We start from the raw sequence: 20,868 nt of genomic DNA, 5'->3' as shown, positions 1-20,868 counted from the left end.
CTGGACTGTGCCTGGCTTTAGTACCCAGCGCTGTCCTTCCTCGACCACCAGACAGAAGAAGTCACACCCAGCGCGGGAGCAGACGAGGCGCTGGCCGAATCTGCTCACGTCCCCGACCCGGTAGTTGAAGCCCGCCGGGCGGTCGCGATGGCCTCCGTCCGAGTTGAGTGACTGCTGGGCGAAGGCGCCGTCCGTTGAAGCGCAAGAGCAGTTGCGATACTGGTATACGCGGTAGAAGAAGAGGGGCGAGGGAGCCACAGTCGCGCTCGGAATGAAAGGTGCGAAGTGCGGAAGATACAAAGTCGAAGACAAGTAGGCTACGACGGCGAGCAGGCTGCCAAGTCGATCCTTGGACGTAGAAGCCCTTTGATGGCCCTGCCTTGGTTGAGCGTCTCGACGAAGGAAGCCGCGCGCAGGGCTGCTTGAGAGACTTTGCGACTTGAGGAGGGGGTATCGGTTCTGTCATCGTTGGTTCACTACTCGTGGCTTGAGCAGCTATCCACCCATCACCACGAGGAGGTCATGACAGCAACGATGTCGATGGAGACGCCGCTGGAGAGGGCGTAAGGGGAGAGCGAACAAGCCGGGTTCGTCGCCGCGCGCGCAGTTGTACGATGACGACGAGTGAGCCACGGGCGGCACAGCGACCGACGAGGCATGCGCGGCGATTTTGACCTTGTTGGCCATGATCTCCTCACTTGCCAGGATCGGCATCTCTGGGTACGACGTCCTAAAGGCCTTCTTGAGATGTGGCACAGTAGGGGCGGAGAAGAGGCCGCCGATGACGTTGAGCAGGCTCAAGGAGGCGAAGACGTCGGCTTTGAACGTGTTGGACCATTTCTCTCCATGGTCAACGACGCTGCAGGTGTATGGCTCTCCCGCACGCTTGCAGGGAGCACAAGCAAAGGTCGCCTTCTTGCCCTTCTTGGCCTTGTCAGGGTCCTCGACGAAGATCCTGCACAGCTCACCGTTGCGCACGCACCTTGCGCAGGGACGGACGTGAGCAGGGGCGCCGCCGGAGGAGGGGTGGAACAAGATCTTGTCCTTGCCGGGACTGTTGATGTCGTAGAAGTCGAGGACGTAGTATCCCCACTTCACCATCCTCTGCTTCTCGGGCAGGACCAAGTCGAGGAAGGGCGCTGGTACCTCGAGCTGGTCCAAGCGCGCAGCCACGCCTGCCTCGTCCCACGGGCGGTCCTCGAGTCGCACCTGCTGGGGCTGCAGGTGGTACCTCCGGCGCAGGACTTTCTCGAGCCTCTGGTGCAACAGCCGCTGGTCGAGGGCGGTGAACGCAGAGGCCGCATCGCTCGGGGCAGATGAGCAGGCAGAGGCTTCCCCGACGACGCTGCCAGACTCGGCGGTCTCGGCCCAGCGGACGGTCCTTGTGCGCTTGCTGGTGCGGTCTTTGTCTTAGTCGTCTTCGTCGCCTCCGTCATTGATGCTGCGGCGGCTGCAAAAAAGGGATGAGATGTGAGCGCTTGCTACCGCATACTCGTGCCGCATCTGCTTTCACTCACGCGCGGATCTTCGCATCTTGCTCATCCATTCGTCGCAGCTCGCGCTCCGTGAGGCAATTGGCGGGAGGCGAACCAGAAGGAGAGCGTTGGCGAGTGATCGCACGCGATGGCGCCACACGAGGAGAAGGAGAGGGAGAGCGTTGACTGGCGAGCGCAAGCGCAAGTGGTGCTTGATGTCAGCGCCGACGTCAAAGTATGTTGAGAATGAGAAGATTGCGTGGGTCCACTCACTCTTCGGCCGGGGATGGCTCCTTCCTGCGATTGACCTCGCGCTTCAGGAGCCAGTACTCCAGCTCGCCATCATCGCCTTGCCAGTTTGAAGTGGGCCACTGGGCGGATGGGAAGGGGAGGTCTAGGGTAGCGAAGGATGAGAGTAAGCTGGTCAGCACGAGAAAGGTCTGCACCACCCGCGTCTGGCTCACTCACCGGCAGCGTCGAAGAGAGGAAGACCAGTCATCGTGTTGTTGGTATTGATGGTGGAGAATGAGAGAGGTGAGCGGTGAGCGAGTCCCGCTCGCGCACTGAGTTTGCGTGATGAGTTCAGGCTTTGGAAGGCTGCGCATGTGCTGGTCATCCTTGCTGAGTGTTCGGCTTTGCAAGGATTACCCCTGCTCGCATGGTGGCGTAGCTTGCTTTGCTTGAAGTTCGCCTGATTCGCTTTCATCTAAAGGCTGATGATCAGATATCTCCCCACCTCCATCGCCTCACAAGTTTCTGCCCGGAGGTCTGATCGGGCTTCCCAGAGAGCGTTATACTGCTCCCGATTTCTGCAGTACAAGACTGCGAAGGACCTCAGTCGCGCCAGGTAGAAGAGAGCGTGCTGGTGGTCGCTCGATCCCGTTGCTCATCTGTGTAGGCTCAAGGCAGACTTGTTTCTGCGCCCGATTCGATCAAGGATCGCGCGCTTGACGAGGATGCATGCGGCTCTGACCTCCTTGTGCGCCATGCGGCCCTCGGAGCTGGTGAGCCTGGCCAGCACCACGTCGATGAAGGCCTCGGACGAGGGGGCAGGCTTCCAGAGCTGCAGCCCGACCGTAGCGGCCCCGCGCGACCCGCTCCCCGACCTCGACGCCGGCAGCGAGAGTGGCTTGCGCCACAGAGCAAGACGAACGTCTCGACGCGCAGCACGCACCGCCTCAGGAGTCCTCGAGGCCTTCAGAGCACCGCACAGCCAGTTGAAGATGCCCGCCCCGGCGTAGGCCTTGTGCTCCAGAGCCTTGGCCTGCTGCGACCGCTGCGCCGTGGTGCGAGTGGATGCGAGGGGGACCTCGCCCACGCTCGTCTCCGAGGGCGCCTCGCTGCCAGAGGCCGAGTCCAGCTCGTCGAGCACCTCTGCCAGCGTTGCCAGCGTGAGAGAGACTGGCACGGGCGGCGTTGCCACGGAAGCTTCTTGCGACAGGGGAGGAGGCTGATCGTCGTTCTAGTCCGGCTGCCATGGCTCCTCGAGACTCTGCTGTGAGCCGAGCATCGCCCCCGAGAGCTTGCATCCCCTTTGCTTTCTGAGGTGAGCATAGCCTCGTCGCTCTCCTGGATGGGCTGCTGTGCGGGCTGGTTGGGCGGCTGTTGCGGTTGCTCTTGCCGTTGTTGTTGCCCCTGGCTTTGCGTGGCGGGGCCGTGTGTCATCGATGGTAATGACTTCGGTCGGGGCGACGAGCTGTTGCTGCTGGGACGCTTCCTCGTCGGCCATGTTGGTGTCGCTGCTCTCTTCGCACTCCTCATCATCGTGTAAGGGAGCACTGAGAGAAGAGAGAGAAGACGATGAGGAGCTAGAGGTGGCCTTCCTTTGCCTTTTACCCATGGACGTCGCAGAAGGGGCAGAAGGCTGAGCGGCCGCAGAGGAAGAGGCGAGTGCGCTTGAAGAAGCAGATCCAGCTGCTGAAATAGAGGGAGAAGCGGCGAGACCAGATTGAGGAGCAGAGGTGGATGTTGTGGCAGCGGCTGGGCCAGCTGCGGAAGGAGCGAGAGTGATGGTGGGAGCGGCCGCAGAGGAAGTAGCGGACACCGATGAAGGCGCGGCAGATTGAGCGCCCCCACCCAGCAGAAGAGAAGAAGAAACCGGCAGACCTGCTGCGGTGAGTGGGCCGGTAGCCGCTGTTCCAGCAGTTGTCGTCGCCGCAGAGGGAAAGGAGGGAATGAGGGTGCGAGTGAGGGCGACGGAGTGAAACTCCGGCTGGCTCGCTGCTGGCAACCCGAGGAAAGCTGGGCACGATGCTACGTATCGGCCGCAGAAGAAGCGAGTGATGCGCTGAGCGGGGTCAGGCATCGTACACGGCTCACCGTCGCCTGCGCCAGCGACGGACCTCGAGCACCGGCTTGTCTCCTTGCGCAGGAGGGTCGATGGCGGTGGCTGGGATTGGGACGCAGTAGGTCGCGCCGTTCGTGCGATGTGGTCACTGCAGGTGATGGACATGTTGCTGTCTTTGGCCCATGCCTGAGTGTGACTGTGCCATGTGCAAAAAGAGCGACTTGATCGTGCCTTACCGTAACGTTTTGACTGCTAGAGAATGATTGAGGTGAACGAGGTGAGTAGCGGAGTCAGCTTCCCGTCTCGACGCAAGCGCGACGCGCTACCAAGATGCTCACCTCGAAGTCGTGATCTCGAGCTCACCAAGCAGGCATTCACGGCCCTGGTCGACCGTACCAAGCGCGTGCCTCGATGACGAGCTACAGCACCATAGCGTAGGTCTTGCTGGTGCTGAGTGGTGGCAATATGAGATGAGAAGCTGTTGTCTGCGCGGTGATGATGGTGGTGCGCAAGGGTAGGGCGTTAGTCTGGCTACTTCTATCAATGGGTGCGACGACGCCGGGGCATGTACTCACACAATTGAATGAGAGGAGACAACAAGGTGCGAGATCTTGAAGTACAACAGCGAGAGATACTGATGCTATCGCTGATGCTGAAATTGACGCTGACGCTGACTTGCAGGCCGGATCGCAAGGAGGTTCGAGCGTGGCGTGGCGTGGCGTGGCGCGTCGTAGCAACGAGCGTGTGTGCTGATGAGCTTGCTTGGTGTTGAGGATGGGCCAGCGATATGATGATGAGAAGCGAGGCGCTGCGTCACGCGGCGATACTGAGCGCAATGCTCAGCGAGTCGCTGGCTGAGGGCGGAAGAGGTAGCGAGCGTGTGATGGTAGCGAGCGTGATGCTGCGTGGCTGCGGCAGGTGATGGTGGTACAACAGGAGGGGATGAGATGGAAGACGAGGAGGGTGAGGAGGAGAGGCAAAAAGCAAAGGGGACGAAACGGAGCTCGAAGGGGGCGAAAAGTCGATGCAACCTGGCCGACCCCGGGTATATTGGTAGGATCCACGCCCAGCTCAGCCCAACATCGACGCTCGAGCGACGTCCGAACGACGCTCTCTTTCTGCTCCGGTGCTCCGCCGCCGCCTGCTTAGACTGATTCCTCGACGCTCACGGCTCAGCATAGCGGCCGATGACTCGACATAGTGTGATTGGTGATGTGATTAGTCTTGTGGTGCGGAGCAGCGTGGTCAGGAACGAGATTGCCTCCGCTCGAGGACAAGGGCGACGGCGAGGGAGGCCGAGTCGAGTCATCGCTTTGACTGTGCTGTGTGACGGCGATTGCTCCGGATGCTCGCTCGCTCAGCTCTGACGCCCACGTAAAGTGCGGACGACGGAGGAGGATGGGATGGAACGATAGTGAAGTCACAATGATTGCGAACGGGCGCCGACGCTCGAGCCATGCATTGTCCAGTCCAACACGCCACGTGGCGGTGCCCCTTCCGCGCTAGTGGGCGAGTCCGCGCCGTGAGCCCAAGCAACACTACCTTGAGCCATCGCGAGTAGGCCTGCGAGGGCAGCGATGGACACAAGCGTATGATTAACTCCATCTCCTCGCCATCAGCGCTCTGGCTTCAGCTTCCGAATCGCACTATTCGCGCCGTGCAATGTGGCAACGAGCCCTCCACGCCCTCTTCGCCGAAGACACTCTTGTATGCCCGTACGAGCCTGTTCGCCGCTCTCTCTAGTCTCACCCTCCCCTTGGCTAAGGCGTCTACGCTCTCGATGGTGAGCAGAAGCTCCCTTGTGCTCCTTGATCCCTCTGTGCCCACCCCCCTCCCGCACTTCGCGGAGCTGAGTGGGCTTCCTCACCTCAACGGTCGACGCAGATCCCGTCTGGCTCGATTCGATGATCAAGAGGTGAAGCGAGCGCGCACACATCATCTCAGGAGGGACTCGTCACGATGTAGCATTCTAGCAGATATGAGAAAGTCAAGAACATCAGTCATCGTTGGTTCACCACTCTCGCGAGCAGCTATCCACCCATTGCCACGAGGAGGCCATGACAGCGGCTGAGCTCGGAGGGAGCGAGCAGCCGGAGAGGGCATGAAGGGGGTTGGTGAGGGGAGGCGCTCCTCGAGGTTGGGGCGACCAACGAGGCGACCAGAGCAGCGCAGCTTGCGTTGCTGGCAATGATGACAAGCAAAGGTTTCCCTGCTTTGCTTGACATCTTCGGCATCCCGGCTCTTGACCACCAGGCAAGGTTGACCCTTTGCCCGGCACTGCACTCAGAGCAGGGGCGGCACCACGCAAGCGTGTCCCCCCCTCCCGTCGTCGTCATCGTCATGCGGTCCTTGACTTTGGACCACATGTCATCCTGCGAGGTGTCGGGCACGACGCGAGGCGGAGGTGGTGACGTCGGAGGGGAGGGAGGCTGCCGACGTCGACGCGAAGGCACCGGTTCGCTGTCGCTTGCGAGCAGCGTCGGTGCCTCGGTCTCGGCGAGCGAGGGCGGTAGCGGTCAGACTGCGAGCAAGGAGAAGAGGAATCTGGTCAGCTCGATGGAAGCGAGGCAATGAGAGCACGCTGATGCTGACCGAGGAGGGGTTTGATCTTCCTCCTCGTCGAGTTGGCGGCGAGGGCGAGGGCGAGGGCGAGGGCGAGGGCGAGGAGAGAGAGGGCGCGGGAAGCGCGAGGGCGAGCGCGCGCGAGGAGAGCTGCCGCGAAAGAGTGATAGGCGTTCAGCCCGTGGCGTTGCACTCTGAGTCTGTTGAGTTGCACTCACCGGTCGCCACCTTGCTCCTCTTCTCCTTGTGACTCGTCTCGACGAGGAGACCTATGGGGGGAGCAGAGGGAACGTCGATCAGCCTACTCTCTCATTGCACCTCGACTCGACGTCAGGACTCACAAGTCACCAAGTGCCAGGGGAGAAGAGAGCGAGCGGCGCCTGGCACTGTTGATGAGAGAGAGGCAAACGTGGTCAGCAAGAGATGCGAAGGATGCCTCGTCCACCCACTCACTCCTCGCAGAGCTGCGTAGCCTGCTGCTGGTTGCCAGGCGGCAGCTCCTGCTCGTCGTCTTCATCGTTGTCTCGAGCCTCCTGGAGCAGTCGCTCCGCGAGCTGCCGCTCTGCCCTCCAAAGCAGCAGCTCGTCTTCGTCGCCGTGCCACTCAGGAGTGGCACGCCCTGCGACAGGCGGAGGGAGCTCGTTCGAGGTAGCCATCGTATTGCTACCGGATGGAGTTGGAGATGATGGTAGGGATGACGAGAAGAAAGCTGAGCTCTCATAGCCGTTGTTGAGTGTCGCTCGTCTTGTTCGCGCTCAGATGCTGGGCTGGAGCGCCGGACCTTGCCATTGCTTGTGACACAGGCTGCTGCCATGGGGTAGACGTTTGATGGACGATGTCTGGACCTTCTTCGTCCTCGTGACGGCGTGAAAGTACCCTAGACGTGACGTGACGTGACGCGGGTTGAAGTAGCGAGTGCCTTCGAGGGAGGTTGAGGTGGGCAAGGCAAAGGTCAGCTGGCAACTCGCCGAGACGTCGAGAACGGTACGCACTCACAGAGGAGAGGCGGGAGAGAGTGTCTGCCATCCTGAGTCCAGCGGGCATTGCCCACTATCGCGATGAGGACATGACAGTGGAGGGGCGAAGATGCCTTCGAACAGGGTGCGAGGTCCGCCCAAGGAGCTGCGGGCGTCACACGTAGTAGGCCATGGCCTATCCATGAGCTGCGACGGAGGAGTAGCAAGGCAGACGGTCAGCTCGCCGCCGAGCAGCTCGGCATGAACAGACTCACCCAATGAGACTCGAAGAGTGTCTTGTACAACAGGTGCCGCCGTGATGATGAATGCTGAGCCAATGCATCTATTGGTGCGTGGCTTGGTAATGAGGGTGGCACGACAGCGAGCGTGAAGTGGTCGAGGTCGTTGAGTCGAAGAGTGAAGCTGAGTACAACAAGAGGAGCAACAGCAGCGAGATGATGGTCGAGGAGCGAGAGGAGGACGAAAGGGGGGGTGGGTTCGTAGAGGAGGGACGAGACGGGGGAGGGGGCAAAAATGGCCTCGAGGGGGGAAAAACACGAATCGACCTCGAAATCCCTGGGTATATTGGTAGGAGAGCCCAGCTCAACGTCGACGTCGACATCGACTCTCCAGACTCGCTGCTCCGCCGCCTGCTGGCTAATCACTCGACGAGCGGATGGGTGAGTGGATGTGATTGCGGAGCAAGATGGACAGGAACGAGATTGCACGGACGAGCGGAGGGGAGCAGCGCATCGCGCACGAGCCAGGCGGAGCAAGAGCCACGTGGCGCCTGCCGTCGCTGAGCCCACGCTTTGGGCTCGACAAGGCGTCGTTGTAGCCGACTCTGCCAACGAAACATGGTCCAATGACTGCCATTGCGATGAGCCTCTTCATGACTGGCATTGAGGAACGGCTCGAGATGCGCGAGCTGCTCACTGCCCGCCGGCCTGCATTCGCCTCGCACAATGGGGTCCGTTCGCGCATGGCGCTAGCGCGACGAGGAGGGCAAGAAATGGGCAGGGATGCGAAGCTTGTTCAACCGCATGAGTTGCGTGTGCGAGCGCGTGTGCGGCTTCCTTTCTCCTCTCTCCCTCTCTCACCCTCTCTCTTCTCATCGCCACGCCAGCATGAATATGGACCTCAAACCTGACGCGCCGCCGGAACGCATGACCCCCATCATCGCTGCCTTCGATGTGCTCACCTCCACCCTCGTCTATCGCGTCGCGAAGTTGACGTTGTACATCGAGCTCCTCCTCATCGCCTACTGCATGTATGGCTCCCTCGTCGCCGGACGAGGGGTGAGTGGCGCGATCAAGGCGGCGTGGCAGAAGTGGGTGTGCGCCTTGTTTTCCCCGCACGCAAACGAACGTAGCTGACCCACCGCTCGCTGGCGTAGGCTCATGGAGCACGACGACGGCCGCACGGTCATGTGCATCGGTGTGGGCATTACGGCGCTGGCCGCTGTCGAGGTGGGAGTGAGGCACGCATGGAGACAAAGAGCGTAGCGACTTGCAATGCGATGCGATTGCACAGCGTAACATCCCCCTCCACGCGCGCGCGCGCCTACTGCGAAATGTACCCCACCTGCCCCTCCTCCTCACCAAACATCTCCCCAAACACGCCCTCATCCTCAACGCGCAGCTCACCCACATCCGCCCCTCCCCCCTCGATGCGCTTACGTCTCTCCTCCTCCCAAATCTCATAGAAGGACTCGCTGAGTCGCTGCAATCCCCACAGGTACCCTGAATCCGGGCCCACGGGGTCGTGCGGGGGGAAACGCGCCCGCTCCACGTCTCCTGTGGTGCAGTGCGCAAAGTCGATGATGCGGATATTGATCTCCCCGCGTCTTCTCCGCCTGCGCGGCTGGCCGGATGAAGGGATGGCGTCTACAGGTTCGAGGGCAGGACTGTTCTCTACGCTCGACCTCAAACCGGGGGACAAGCCCGCCGTCCCGCGCTCGATGCGAGCCTCAAACTCCTTCTCGAGTCGGGCCTGTACCGCACAATCGCCGTCGTAGATGAAGAGGAGCGAAGAGGCATAGAAGCGATAGCCGGCGAGCTGGCGGATGATCCGTGCGAGGCGAAAGAGCTTCTCGAGGATGACGGGGATGTGGTGGAGGAGGAGGCTGCGCGGGCGGACAATCAGTTCAGGTCAGCTCAGTCGCACGAGTCTCACGACGCCGCACACTCACCGCTCCCCATTATGGAAGAAGCGACTGAGCGCGCTTGCGAAATCGCCTGGCGCAACCTTGCGCCCAAAATACTTGTCCTGGAAGATGTACCGCTCCTTCGTACAGTCGTACACCTGCATACCACAGATGCGCACCCCGTGCGAGCGACTCGTCGTCTTGTCGCACTTTTTCGTCTGGCTAGCCTTTTTCCCCGGCGTGGCGTCGAGGCCGTATTGGCGTGTTCCCATCTTGAGGTCTAGAACGCAGGGGGAGAGGAGACGACCTGTGAGGTCTTCCATGAGGAGGAACTGCTGTTGGCGTGGCGAGGGGGCGAGATCGTCGGCGTCCGTCGTTGGTGGGGCGTGCGGCGAGGGTGGGGCGCGCACCTCGCCGCGCTCCTCCGCCTCGCCATCCATTGCAAATACGGGCATCTCAGCCGACTCGTGGCGTTGTCGCGTCGTCTCGGCGAGCTTGGAGCTGCTCTGCATCGGCGTGAGTGAGAAGTCAGCGCGGGCATGAAGATCCAACGCCGCGTCCGAGTGTACTCGACGTGGACGGTGCGACTCCGCGTCTTCCTGCGTGTGTGCCTGCGCGTGCGCGTGCGCGTGCGCGTGCGCGTGCGCTTCCGCCTCGTTGGTGTCGTGACCACGCCTCGCCCCCTCTCCCTCCTGCCACGCCTTTGCCAGCTTGTTGCGATTCTTCTGAGCGCGGGACTTGCTGCGACTCGCGCCAGAAGTCCAGCCCGTATCACTGCGCGGCGCCGAGAAGACTTCGCGCAGCACCTGTTCCTGCAAGCGACGATTCACCGACGTAGACCCACGACAGGCGCTGGGCGGCGAGGAACCCCATACACGATCTCGATCCAGACTGCTCGACTCCATTCGCGCACCACTACTGCTCGACTCTACGCTCCCCGCACGCTCAGCCGAGTGATGCTGTCGTCGTCCGTTCGCCGAACCTTCCCCTGCCGCCTCCCCCCGCCCCAATCGCGCTGGCGTGCCCATCCCACTCGCGCTACGGATCCCACTGCGCCGCAACATCCACTCGGGCACAATGTGTCGATTCATATCCAAGGCCACCTCCGGCACCTCGTCGCCATCGTCGTCCCCCTGCCCCTCAAAGACCTTGCGCTGCGCCCGCTGTCGTGGCTGCTGCTCGGCCCCCTCCCCTGCTTGTCGGTACGTTACGTTGAGCACGCCGAGGTATTGCGGGATGAAGCTGAGCAGTTGAGGGTGCTCGCGCTCCACGGCCTCGTAGAAGAGGTCCTCGCGGCTGACGAGGGGCTTGCAGACTGCTCGGCGTGAGAAGCGGAAGACGGTATTGTGCCCGCCAACTTGATTGCTGAAGGGTTGGAGCTGTACGACCGAGGGTGCGTGGCCTGGGGGAGAGAGAGAGGGAAAGGCGGCGCGATGGGATGGGGATGTAGGGCGTGAGGTCGAGGGAACCGCAATCGAGTCGGTGTGGTGACTGCGCGCGTGGTCCTCCCCGTCGCTGGCGCTGGCGCTGCCGCTGCCGCTCCCACTCGGGTCGTCTTCAAAGTCCACATCGGCGGAGGCGTCGCTGTAGGGTATCGAAAGGCGACGAGGCGTGAAATGCACCTCATTCTCGGGATGTTGCGCCATAAGCTTAGACGGCGTGGCAGCGCCAGACGAGCGGGCAGCGCCGGACGAGAGGGCAGTCTCCTCCGGTCTCCTCACCCCGCCAGCATCCAGAGCCAATGCAGCCGTAGGCAGGCTAGGTAGATCCGGCAACTTCTTCGCTTCCCCCACTGCACCGGTCCCCGCAACAAGCTGAGCAGCATCTGCGCTCCTGACCGCCGGCTTCTTGCTACTCGCACGCACCCCAAATGGATTCTTCGGACTGGGCTCAAAGGCACTCTGCGCCGTAGGGCTCGCAACTCGTGCTCCCGCCCCCGACCCCGCCCCCGCTCCAGCTGGACCCGCTACTTTGCCGCTGCTGCTCGGCCCCGTCTCCTTAAATAGCTGCAGGGATACCGAGGCTTTACGCCCTGATGAGGGGGCGGCGAGGGAGTCGAGATTGTGGGGGTGGTGAAGCAGGCTGGCGGGGAGTTGCGCGAGTTCGTCATTGATCCCTTCTACGCCATCGTCGTGCTCGTCGTCGTCTACGAGGGCGGAGCTGGAGGCTTGACGGCGCGGGCTGAAGGCGGTGTGGGGCCGCGGGCTGGCGGCATGCTGGCGTGGGCTGAAGGTTCCTTTCATCGGCCGCGCAGACGGTGAGCGATGTGATGACGTGCGTGTTGAGAGGGGAGGGCGAGGGGATGCAGCGCGAGGAGCGGGCGGAGGCGATGCTGTAACGCGAGGTGCGGGCGGTGGGGGTGGTGGCATTGATGCGCCTGGCTCCTTGCTGACCCGCGTCGTGGCAGCCAGAGCGACTGGTGGTGCGACTGCTCCCGTTGAAGACGAGCCGGCCTTTGCGCCTAGATACCCCGCCGTCGTAGCGGCCGTCGCAGCATCACTTGCGCCTCTTCTCGCCTCGGGCGGGGAAAAGACGCTCGTCTCTGGCGCGGGAAAGTTGGGGGGCAAGCTTATATGCAGCCCTCCCTGACTGGCAGCGCTAGGCCCTGCCCCGGGGGCATAGATGGCCTGAGTGACATTGGAGCTCGACGAAGCGGGCGACGTGGACGTGGCGGCGTCGTCTCGCGGAGGAGGAGGCGGCGTCGGGATCGGCCTCGGTCTCTCGCTCGCTCGCTCAGAGGCAGCGTCCATTTGCGGTACAGTGGTGAGACGAGTGCATGTGAGTGAGCACGTGTGGTTGCTGAGAAGCGAGTACGCTGCGTGTATGCTATGTGATCGTCGAGAGAACGAGGGTATTGGCGCGACTTGGAGGTGATGGTGAGGTTGACAAGATGGGGGAACAGGCGCGAGCGAGACGTGCCTCGTCTTCCGCCCCGCGGCTGTGCCTGTGTGGAGCCACCGTGCGCACGCAACGTGGCGCTTGGGCGGGCGGAAGGCGACTGAGACAAAGTGGGCGGGGCGGGGCGGGGCGGCGACGAGGCGGCGAGGCGACGCGGCGACGCGGCGACTTCGTTTCCAACACCTCACCATACGGTTATGCTCGACAGCGGCGGCGGCGGCGGCGGCGGCGGCGGCGGCGGCGATGTTGTCGAGCATGCCGTGCGACTAGTCAACGCCTCGATCGACTCGCTCGACGAAACACCCCCACGGGTGCTTGTGCACCTCCGCCGCGCCATCGAATGCTACCACCAGAGCCGAGAGATCACCGCACCTCTCTCTGCTCTCGCGCAAGTCAAGACATTCTGCGACGCCAAGTTCCTCGAAGTACCATGGCAGGAGGTCAAGCCAATCTGGCGAAGACTCTACACAGATGCGGCTATCCTCAAGGCTTGTCTCGTCTTGCGCAGCGCTGAGGGAGTGGCGCAAAGCTCCAAGCGCCGCGCTCGTGAAGACGAGGCGGACGAGCCGCTGCTCCTCGATACGATCAAGACGCTCGACCTCGCCATCATTGTTGCTGGGGCGCCGGGCGAGGGGAGAAAGCAAATCGTTCTTGATCTCATCGCTGCAGCTCAGGCGCAGCTAGGCGAGAGCAACGATGGCAAGAAAAAGGCTCGAAAGCAAGACGCGCACGCTCCTCGCCGCCCTCCTCGCCGCCCTGCCCCCGCTCTTCGAGCCGCCAGACCAATCCCCGTCCTCTCCTCACCCCCAACATTCACCTCCTTCCACACCCACGCCCACTCCCCCTTCATTTTGCGCCGCTTCGCTTCCTCCTGGCCGGCGTGCCACTCGTGGTCCTCACACGCCTACCTCCTAGCGGCAGCCGGGCCCGGTCGAGTCGTGCCAGTCGAGGTGGGCGAAAGCTACACGGACGACGATTGGGGGCAGGAGATCATGCGTTGGGACGACTTTCTCGCGCGGGCTGGGTGGGCAGATGCGGATGCGCGCGGAGAAGCGCACGACGAGTCGCGCTCGCGCCGCGTCTACTGCGCGCAGCACACCCTCTTCTCGCAGTTCCCACTGCTGGAAAACGACCTCCTCACACCGGACTACGTCTACTCTTCGCCTGGTCCGTCAGACTATACGCCACCCGTGCGTCGCGATGAGGAGACGGGCGAGCAAGAAGTGGTGGTCAAATCCGCCTGGGTCGGACCGGCAGGGACCGTCTCACCTGCGCATACGGATCCGTACTATAACTGCTACGTTCAAGTCGTGGGGAGTAAAGTCGTATGGATCGCCCCGCCTAGCGTGACGACGAGCACCGCGACGGGCACGCCCATCAATGCCATGTACTGTTTTGGGCAACCTGATCCGCCCTTGGAGGAGGAAGGGGAGGAGGGCAGCGGGGAGGAGTGGAAAGGCGATGCGGCTACGACATCTCTCATGACTAACACGTCGCGCGTGCCCGTCTTTTCGCCCACGCCGACGGACGTGGATGAGCATCCCGTCTTTACGGATTTGGTCGAGCCATACGCACAATGGGCTGAGCTGGGCCCGGGGGATATGCTCTTCTTGCCGCCTGGGTGGTGGCATGCGATGAAGAGTACGGAGAGGAGTTTTTCTGTCTCTTATTGGTTTTGAGAATAATACCACGCTGCGCGTCATTACGCACGCCCTTGCTCGCTACCACCGCGTGAGCGGTCGCGGCGGCGTCTTGGCCTCCACTTGGCCGCCTCGACGCCCCGTCCGTGCGTGCAGGTCGCCGCGTCTCAATGTGCGATGCGATGCGGGGCTGCCGTGCTTTCCTTCACTCCTTTCTCCTCCTTCACACCGCACTCGCCCGCCATGCCCGCTCAGCCGCCACAACTCGATCTCTCCTCTCTGCGCTCCTACTCGCCCGAATGGCCCGCCGCGCTTCGCTTTGCAGTCTGCATCGCGACCAAATACGCGGGACAACGATTGGTTCAACGGGCGCGGGCCCTCACCACGTCACCATCCATCGCCCCTGACGCCAGCGAAGAGGGCGCCGACATTGACGAGGAGGGCAACCCGATCCCCGCGCACGCGGCGCACCCGCAGGCAGGCAGCGACTCTCGACGCAAGGCAAAGGAATACGTAGCTGCGTGGGAGGACTTTTGTCAGAAGTTCCTCAGCGCTGTGTGTCAGCATTTGGGAGTCGAGGAGGAGTCCCTCCCCTCTGGTGGGGAAATCAGGCTCGAGGATGTCGTTGAAGCGGGGCAAGGACGCGTTGTACAGGATGACAAGGAAGAGGGGGAGCTACAGCTGCAACTTCTGCGCCGCGAGCAGGATGCCGGGATGGAGACGGGTAGCGTGTTTTGGCGGCAATTCGCTGCGGAGGGGAGGAGTAAACGATCCGACGCTGTGGAGGAGTTGAGGGAGGCGAAGAAGGAGGAGCAGAGGGAGGAAGAACAGGCGGCCGACGCCAAGAGCGCAGAGGATGAGATGGACGAGGCATTCGAGGAAAAGGTGCAGGTTGAGGAGAAGCCGCAGCAGTCTGGTCGAGAATCGCGTCGCCCCGTTCGCAGGGAGGGAGGAGCGCTCCATTCGCCAGAGGGTCAGGGCAGAGAATTCGAGGTGAGTCGCGCCATCCTTCGCTCGCCCCGCGATCGCTCACCGCCCGTCTCTCGCCCGCCGCACCAGGTGTTCAACGACCTCCTCCTCATCGCCCTCGGCCTAGGCCAGTATCGCTCCACCGACGGGGCGACGACCCTCTTCGAGCAAGAAGCCATCTTCGACGACCCTAGCACGCTACCGTCGAGTAGCAGCAAGGACAGCCTGGCAGACAAGACCGAGGCGCAGGCGCAAGCGCAGACGCAAGAGCCCGAACCTAAACCATCCGCCAACCCCGCAAACGACGCCGCCTCAGCGACCTGGTCCTCGATTCGAGCAGGCGCGGCCTCCTCCTGGGCCTGGACATCCAACTCGGCCAGTAAAGTGGGCAACGCCGTCTCCTCTCGCGTCAACGAGGAGCGCCGCGAAGAGCGTCGTGAGCGCAAAGCGCGCCAAGCCACGAAGCCCAACGAGGTATGCCACTACGATGCTCGCGCGCGCGCCATGCTCTTTACCGTTGGTCTTGCGCTGGGCATCGAGGGGAGGGAAGTGTGGGATGCGGAGAAGGCCTTGGGACAGGTGCGTGGGCGCCGCGTGGGGTGTGAATCGTACGCCATCAGGCTGACCTTTTCGCTCGCTCGCCCGCCCGCCCCCTCGCCGCACAGACGATTCACTTTGTCATGGAGGAGACGCGCAACGCCGCGAAGAAGCAGGGACAGAAGGATCCATTGCAGGATCCCCTGCCCGACTCTGACTCTCAATCGCAGGCGCAAGACGGTCGCACAGACTGGATGAACGAGGTGCGTGCGAGCCGTGACTGCGCCTACATCTTTGGCTAACATCCGCACACTCGTCCGCTGCCCCCGCTGCGCTCGCTCGCTCCGCTCGCTCGCAGTCGGGCGCCGCAGCCGTGCAAGAATCGCGCCGCTCCAACTGGCGCAAATGGGCCGCAGCGTCAGGCGGCTTTGCACTAGGCGGGGTCATCCTCGGCGTCACCGGCGGGCTAGCCGCTCCACTCGTAGTACCCGCCCTTGCCGGCCTTACGGGCATAACCTTCCTCGCCACCTCCGGCGGAGTCATCATGCTCGGCGCACTCGTAGGCGTCACGGGGGGCGGTCTCGCGGGGTATCGCGTGCATCGTCGCCTTCGCGGATTGGAGGGCTTTGAATTCCGACCTGTGCAAACGGCAGCCCGTGAAGCGGGGATCGCGGTGCCCTCCCTCCACGCTACGGTGTGCGTGAGTGGGCTCCTTCTACGAGAAGTGGAGCAGTGCGATGCGTGGCGCGCTCCCTGGAGTCGGGTCAACGAGTCGCGCGACGTCTACGTGGTGAGCAGCGAGGCACCCATAATGGCCGAAGCGGGCCAGTCGTTGCGTCGCTACGTCGTGTCGGCCATGACGAAGCAGGTGGGGCAAAAGGCCGCGACCGAGGTCGTGAAACGTACCGTGCTCGCGCCCGTGGCGGCTATTACGCTTCCGCTCAGCATTGCTGGGGCTATGAGTGCGGGTTTGGACTCGCTGTTCGTTCGCGCAAAGAGCAAGGCGGTCAAACAGGGTGAGTCGGTGCGGTGCAAGAGGCGGGGATGATGTTGGTAGAAAAACTAATCACCGTGCACGCACCGCGCTTCGCCAGGTCTGATCCTCGCCGAGACTCTGCGCGCCGAAGTCCAAGGTCACCGCCCCGTAACGCTCATCGGCGCCTCCCTTGGCTCAGTCGCCATCCTCTCCTGCCTCACCTCGCTCGCGCAGGACGACCCTTCCTCCTCCTCCCACCTAATCGACAGCGTCTACCTCATCTGCTCCCCTTGCACCCCACCCACCTCGACCCTCCGCCGCGCCCGCTCCGTCGTGGCACGTCGCTTCGTCAATGCGTACAGCTCCAAGCGCGGCGATATGGTGTGTGGGATTGCGGCGTGGCTGGGCATGGAGATCAGTTTGCAGGACGTGCGAGAGGGCAAGGCGGGTCTGCCCCGCGTGCTAGGAAGTGGGGCGGTGCAGGGCGTGCCTGGGGTGGAGAACGTCGATGTGGGAGGAATTTTGGGCGGATCGCACTTCGATTGGGTGGCAAAGACGGAAGATGTGTTGCGATACGTGGGGGCGTTGGATGCGTAACGAGCGGGCGCGGAGGCCACGATGCCCGGTGTTGCTCGCAGCGAGCGGGGCGCGGAGGGCGGAGCTGGCCCGCGCACGCACGCATGCACGCATGTCGCCATTCTGGGAAATGCGATTTGATGTCGGCTGACTGCGTGCGTGCGATTACGATTCGGCGGTCCGCGATGCGCCTTCCTTCTTGCTACTTTCCCCCTCTCCCCACTACAATGCCGCCATCACGCGGCTCGCCCGCCCTCCTCGTCCACACGGTCAACGTTGTGCGCAACATCAAGGCAGCTTCAGGCGGCGAAGTGGCAGATGCGGTTCACCAGACTCTCCACTTTGCCCTCGACGGCCTGGAGGACGATTGGGCCGCGCAAGGGGACGATGGCGAGGAGCCGTGCGGGAGTGCCTTAGCCTCCGCTGTCGCCTCTTCATCATCAGCAGCTACACCATCGCCGCCGCATGTTCGACGGGGCTTCCTTCCCAACCCGATCCCCTCGCACGCCCCCTCCCGCCCCTACATCTCCTACCACCACTCCGACTCAACGACGCTGCACCTCCCTCACCCGGCGGCCGTGCCGAACCCACTGGAGATCGATCCTTGTGGCCCGCAGAATCGCGATGCGCATGACGTGACGGCAAAAATGTACCTGTCCCCGCTCGTTGGCGAGGACGAGGACGAGGGCGCAATGGTCGAAGAAGCTCTTCAGCGATTGCGAGAGAATACCGGGCTCGTTACGGTGGACACGCTCATACTCGCGTTTGATGGGATTAGCGGGAAAGGCGCGGAGGTGAGAAGGGAGGACGTTGAGCGGGTGAGGAGATTGTGGAAGGTGAGTGGCGCGGGCGTGGGAATCCAGGGACAAAGTGCGGTCGCTCGAAGCTAACTATTTCTTGTCCCGACCCCACGCCTCTCACCAGCACCTCTCCCCCTCACCCTTCATCCAATCCCTCGCAATAGCAGACGTGGGCGTATCCTTCCTCTCAGCCTTATTCCCTCGCGACTCGCAACCATCCCCACCTCGCATCCCCTCCGCCTTTCGCCTTCCCCGCGTAATCGCGCTGGGAAGCTCATTGGCGGCGGAGGAAAAGGGAGAGGCAAAAGAGCTCATGACGTGGGGTCGCACGTTTACGAGCGAGGGCGAGGACGAGGAGCCCTTTTTGGCGATCTGGAGCCATTCAGACCCGAAGAGTAGGTACCCACTTCGCGCCTCTCCGCCTGTCTACCATCTCCAAGCTAATCCCCACCCACACTCTCCCGCGCCGCCAGCCATCCTACCGGGCCCTGCGCTCCAATCGCTCCTCAGCGAGTTCGCAGAACGACTTCCCCTGCCCTCCGCCGCGGCATCGGGATCGGGACCGGTCGATGTCAAGACGTGGCAGCCCAAATGGTGCCTGAGGGTGACGGTCATCAATCGTGATCGAGGGCTGGTGAGCGGGAAGAGTTACTTGGTCAAGGCGGGGCCTCCGTGAGAATGCGAGGGGGGCGAATGAAAGACGGGGAATACAAGAGAGAGAGATTAGATGCAGTGATCCATCGGTTTGATTGTGGGATCACGAGTGCTAGTGATTGCGCTGATCGCCTTGGTATCCTCGCCGCCCACGCGCGCCTACTTCTCCTTCTTAGCCACCACCCCATTCTCCCCCTCCTCTCCCCCCCGCACCGGCTTTCCCCTAATCGCCCCCCTCACCACACTCCACAGTCCCCTCGCCCTCTGCCCCACCCCCGGCGCAAAAGCCATATCGTGCAACCCACTCACAAACGCCCACGCATCGCGACTAGGCGCCATAGGATAATCCACCACTCCCGGTATCTTTGTCCTCACACTCTTGAAAAGTCTATCCTCCACAACAGCTTGAGCGTAGCACAATCCACGCAATCCCTCTGGACCGGCGAAACGTCCAAACCCACTTCGCTTGACACCTCCAAAGGGCAAGGCCTGGTTGAGGTAAGAGACGGCAAAATCGTTTAGGTTGACCATTCCTGCCTCCATGCGCTCGGCTACCCAGCGGACGGGTGCCTCGGATTGGCCAAATACCGAGCTGCCCAGACCCATCCCCGTGCCATCGTTGGCGATGCGCACAGCAGACTCGACGGCTTGGCGATGGTGTTTCCCGGCGTAGGGCATGATGAGGAAGATGGGGGCGAACACCTCTTGCTGCGCAATGGCCATTTCCGGTGTAACGGCGCTGAGTAGCGTAGGCTGGAAATAAGCGCCTGCAGGCCAGCGTGGGTGACGCAGACGCGACCCGCCACAGTGCAATTTTGCGCCTTGCGATATGGCCGACTTGATCAGGGACTCGAGCTCGTCGAAACGCGCTGAGCTGATCATGGCTCCCATGTCTACGTGATGCGGGTCTTCTCCCTTGTCGTCGTTGCGACCCTGAGCCGTATCCTCCATCCAGGAGCCGCAGCGCAACGCACGTACGCGAGGCTCAATAGCCGCCACGAGCTCAGCGACGCGCGTCTCGTGGACGATGAAGCGCTCCAGGCCGATACAGTTCTGCCCCGCCGACTGGTAGACGGCGCGCATCAGGATGGGCGCTACGCTCGCGATGTACACGTCCGGAAGGAGTACCGCTGGGTCCTTGCCACCCAATTCGAGCACCACGGGCGTCAGGTTGCGCGCCGCGTCGATCATTACTTTACGACCCGTGGCCTCGCTGCCGATGAATGTTATGTGTTTGATGCGTGGGTGCATGGTGAGGTAGGGGGCCAGAGGTGGGTGAGCGAGGACTAGCGTGATCAAGGACGTTGGCAATTCCATGGCGCTGAGCAGACGATGCAGACACTGCACGTAGTACGTCGTGCTGAAGGCGACGTGCTCCGATGGTTTCACCACAATGGCATTGCCCGAGGCCAAGGCGGCAACGATTGGGCTGAGGATGTTGGTAAAGGGGTAATTCCATGACACCATGGCCGCGACGACGCCCAGAGGCTTGTAGTGGACGCGACTGCGCTTGTGGGCTAGGAGGATGTTGCCGTTGGGACGAGTCTCGGGGCGTAGGACCTTTTCGGCATTCTCGATGAGGTAGTGCAGCTTGGACGACGTGGTGAGGATCTCCCCAAAGTAGGCGTCGACGGCCTGCGCGGCGGCGAGCGAAGAAAGGAGAAGCAGGTTCGATCAGCGGCGTTTCTACTCCTCGCCCCTCGCGCCATTACGCACCGCCTTTCCCGTATCTCTGCACGCAACGCGAACAATCTTCTCCTGATCCTCTACGATCCATGCAAGGATACTGCGCAGCAATCTACGTCTCGCGCTCCACTCGCTCCCTTCCCACTTCTTTGCCGCCTCACTAGCCGCGGCCAACTTGTCATCGATCGTCTGCCTCGTATCAGCCTCGAGCGTCGCAAGGTGCCACCCTGTGCTGGCATCGAAGCAGCGGATCTGCAGACCGAGAGTGTCCTTTGGGTCGAGCAATTCCGTCGACTCTAGGCATTTTCCCTCCCACCCAGGCTGGATCTGCGGTGGTGTCGGGTGATGGGCGTGAACGGGCGACTCTTTGCGGCGCGAGTCGAGGAGTGAGAGGATCGTCATTGCCAGCCAGACGAGGAGCGACCCGACGAGCGTGGACAGGATCAGCCGTACGTCTTTGCCGTATATCTGGGCGCGAGGGTGCCAGAGCGTCCCGTCTGGCGAGTCGACCCATGTCGTCAGCGAGGGGGGTGAGAGCATGGCGGGCGAGGTGAGATGTTGTAGCTGTTGGGCGTGGGAAGCGGAGAAGGAAGAAGAGGAGGAGTTCTCTCTTGAGGAGCCGCCCTTCCTTGTGCCTCGGCGTGTTCCTCGGCGTCAGAATGGCGGAACGAGCCACGTGGAATGAGGCGCAGGCGCAACCAACACA

General features: G+C 62.5%; 10 protein-coding genes across 10 annotated transcripts; 4 read left to right on the top strand and 6 right to left on the bottom strand.

The window, feature by feature from the left end:
- Positions 1 to 390: 390 nt before the first annotated feature.
- BDZ90DRAFT_92493 (hypothetical protein) lies at positions 391 to 1,365 on the top strand. Its single transcript, XM_025509950.1, has one exon. It carries the CDS (start codon positions 658 to 660, stop codon positions 1,318 to 1,320), a length of 663 nt encoding a protein of 220 aa, XP_025359647.1. The 5' UTR covers positions 391 to 657; the 3' UTR covers positions 1,321 to 1,365.
- Positions 1,366 to 2,306, bottom strand: BDZ90DRAFT_92392 (hypothetical protein). Its single transcript, XM_025509947.1, has 4 exons — positions 1,944 to 2,306; positions 1,749 to 1,869; positions 1,518 to 1,661; positions 1,366 to 1,450 (listed from the first exon to the last, which is right to left on the bottom strand). Exons 1-4 carry the CDS (start codon positions 2,179 to 2,181, stop codon positions 1,411 to 1,413), a joined length of 543 nt encoding a protein of 180 aa, XP_025359646.1. The 5' UTR covers positions 2,182 to 2,306; the 3' UTR covers positions 1,366 to 1,410.
- Positions 2,307 to 2,361: 55 nt separating this feature from the next.
- BDZ90DRAFT_262882 (hypothetical protein) lies at positions 2,362 to 3,927 on the bottom strand (the record flags this gene model as incomplete). Its single annotated transcript, XM_025508541.1, has 2 exons — positions 2,362 to 2,876; positions 2,967 to 3,927. The coding sequence occupies 2 exons, from the start codon at positions 3,925 to 3,927 to the stop codon at positions 2,362 to 2,364; spliced, it is 1,476 nt and encodes a 491-aa protein (XP_025359645.1).
- A 1,743-nt stretch (positions 3,928 to 5,670) lies between these two features.
- On the bottom strand, positions 5,671 to 6,277 carry BDZ90DRAFT_92268 (hypothetical protein). Its single transcript, XM_025509946.1, has one exon. It carries the CDS (start codon positions 6,126 to 6,128, stop codon positions 5,793 to 5,795), a length of 336 nt encoding a protein of 111 aa, XP_025359644.1. The 5' UTR covers positions 6,129 to 6,277; the 3' UTR covers positions 5,671 to 5,792.
- On the bottom strand, positions 6,130 to 6,980 carry BDZ90DRAFT_262881 (hypothetical protein; the record flags this gene model as incomplete). Its single annotated transcript, XM_025508540.1, has 4 exons — positions 6,130 to 6,283; positions 6,543 to 6,593; positions 6,666 to 6,710; positions 6,778 to 6,980. 4 exons carry the CDS (start codon positions 6,978 to 6,980, stop codon positions 6,130 to 6,132), a joined length of 453 nt encoding a protein of 150 aa, XP_025359643.1.
- A 1,162-nt stretch (positions 6,981 to 8,142) lies between these two features.
- On the top strand, positions 8,143 to 8,774 carry BDZ90DRAFT_234635 (hypothetical protein; the record flags this gene model as incomplete). The annotated part of the gene is made up of 1 exon (XM_025507093.1): positions 8,143 to 8,774. A coding segment is annotated over exon 1 (329 nt), but the record flags the coding sequence as incomplete, so codon positions are not given.
- BDZ90DRAFT_234634 (SAICAR synthase-like protein) lies at positions 8,763 to 12,309 on the bottom strand. Its single transcript, XM_025507092.1, has 2 exons — positions 9,472 to 12,309; positions 8,763 to 9,405 (listed from the first exon to the last, which is right to left on the bottom strand). The coding sequence occupies exons 1-2, from the start codon at positions 12,174 to 12,176 to the stop codon at positions 8,844 to 8,846; spliced, it is 3,267 nt and encodes a 1,088-aa protein (XP_025359641.1). The 5' UTR covers positions 12,177 to 12,309; the 3' UTR covers positions 8,763 to 8,843.
- A 200-nt stretch (positions 12,310 to 12,509) lies between these two features.
- BDZ90DRAFT_256316 (Clavaminate synthase-like protein) lies at positions 12,510 to 14,003 on the top strand (the record flags this gene model as incomplete). Its single annotated transcript, XM_025507886.1, has 1 exon — positions 12,510 to 14,003. Exon 1 carries the CDS (start codon positions 12,522 to 12,524, stop codon positions 14,001 to 14,003), a length of 1,482 nt encoding a protein of 493 aa, XP_025359640.1. The 5' UTR covers positions 12,510 to 12,521.
- A 162-nt stretch (positions 14,004 to 14,165) lies between these two features.
- On the top strand, positions 14,166 to 18,714 carry BDZ90DRAFT_276152 (DUF726-domain-containing protein). Its single transcript, XM_025508916.1, has 8 exons — positions 14,166 to 14,957; positions 15,024 to 15,512; positions 15,599 to 15,733; positions 15,829 to 16,486; positions 16,565 to 16,956; positions 17,316 to 17,858; positions 17,947 to 18,217; positions 18,296 to 18,714. Exons 1-8 carry the CDS (start codon positions 14,208 to 14,210, stop codon positions 18,496 to 18,498), a joined length of 3,441 nt encoding a protein of 1,146 aa, XP_025359639.1. The 5' UTR covers positions 14,166 to 14,207; the 3' UTR covers positions 18,499 to 18,714.
- Positions 18,456 to 20,766, bottom strand: BDZ90DRAFT_256309 (ALDH-like protein). The gene is made up of 2 exons (XM_025507885.1): positions 20,193 to 20,766; positions 18,456 to 20,111 (listed from the first exon to the last, which is right to left on the bottom strand). Exons 1-2 carry the CDS (start codon positions 20,700 to 20,702, stop codon positions 18,636 to 18,638), a joined length of 1,986 nt encoding a protein of 661 aa, XP_025359638.1. The 5' UTR covers positions 20,703 to 20,766; the 3' UTR covers positions 18,456 to 18,635.
- Between the last annotated feature and the right edge of the window lie 102 nt (positions 20,767 to 20,868).

The sequence above is a fragment of the Jaminaea rosea genome (genome assembly GCF_003144245.1).
Source record: "Jaminaea rosea strain MCA 5214 unplaced genomic scaffold BDZ90scaffold_17, whole genome shotgun sequence".
NCBI classification, from domain to species: Eukaryota; Fungi; Basidiomycota; class Exobasidiomycetes; order Microstromatales; genus Jaminaea; species Jaminaea rosea.
This window is presented reverse-complemented; position numbering and strand designations above follow the sequence as displayed.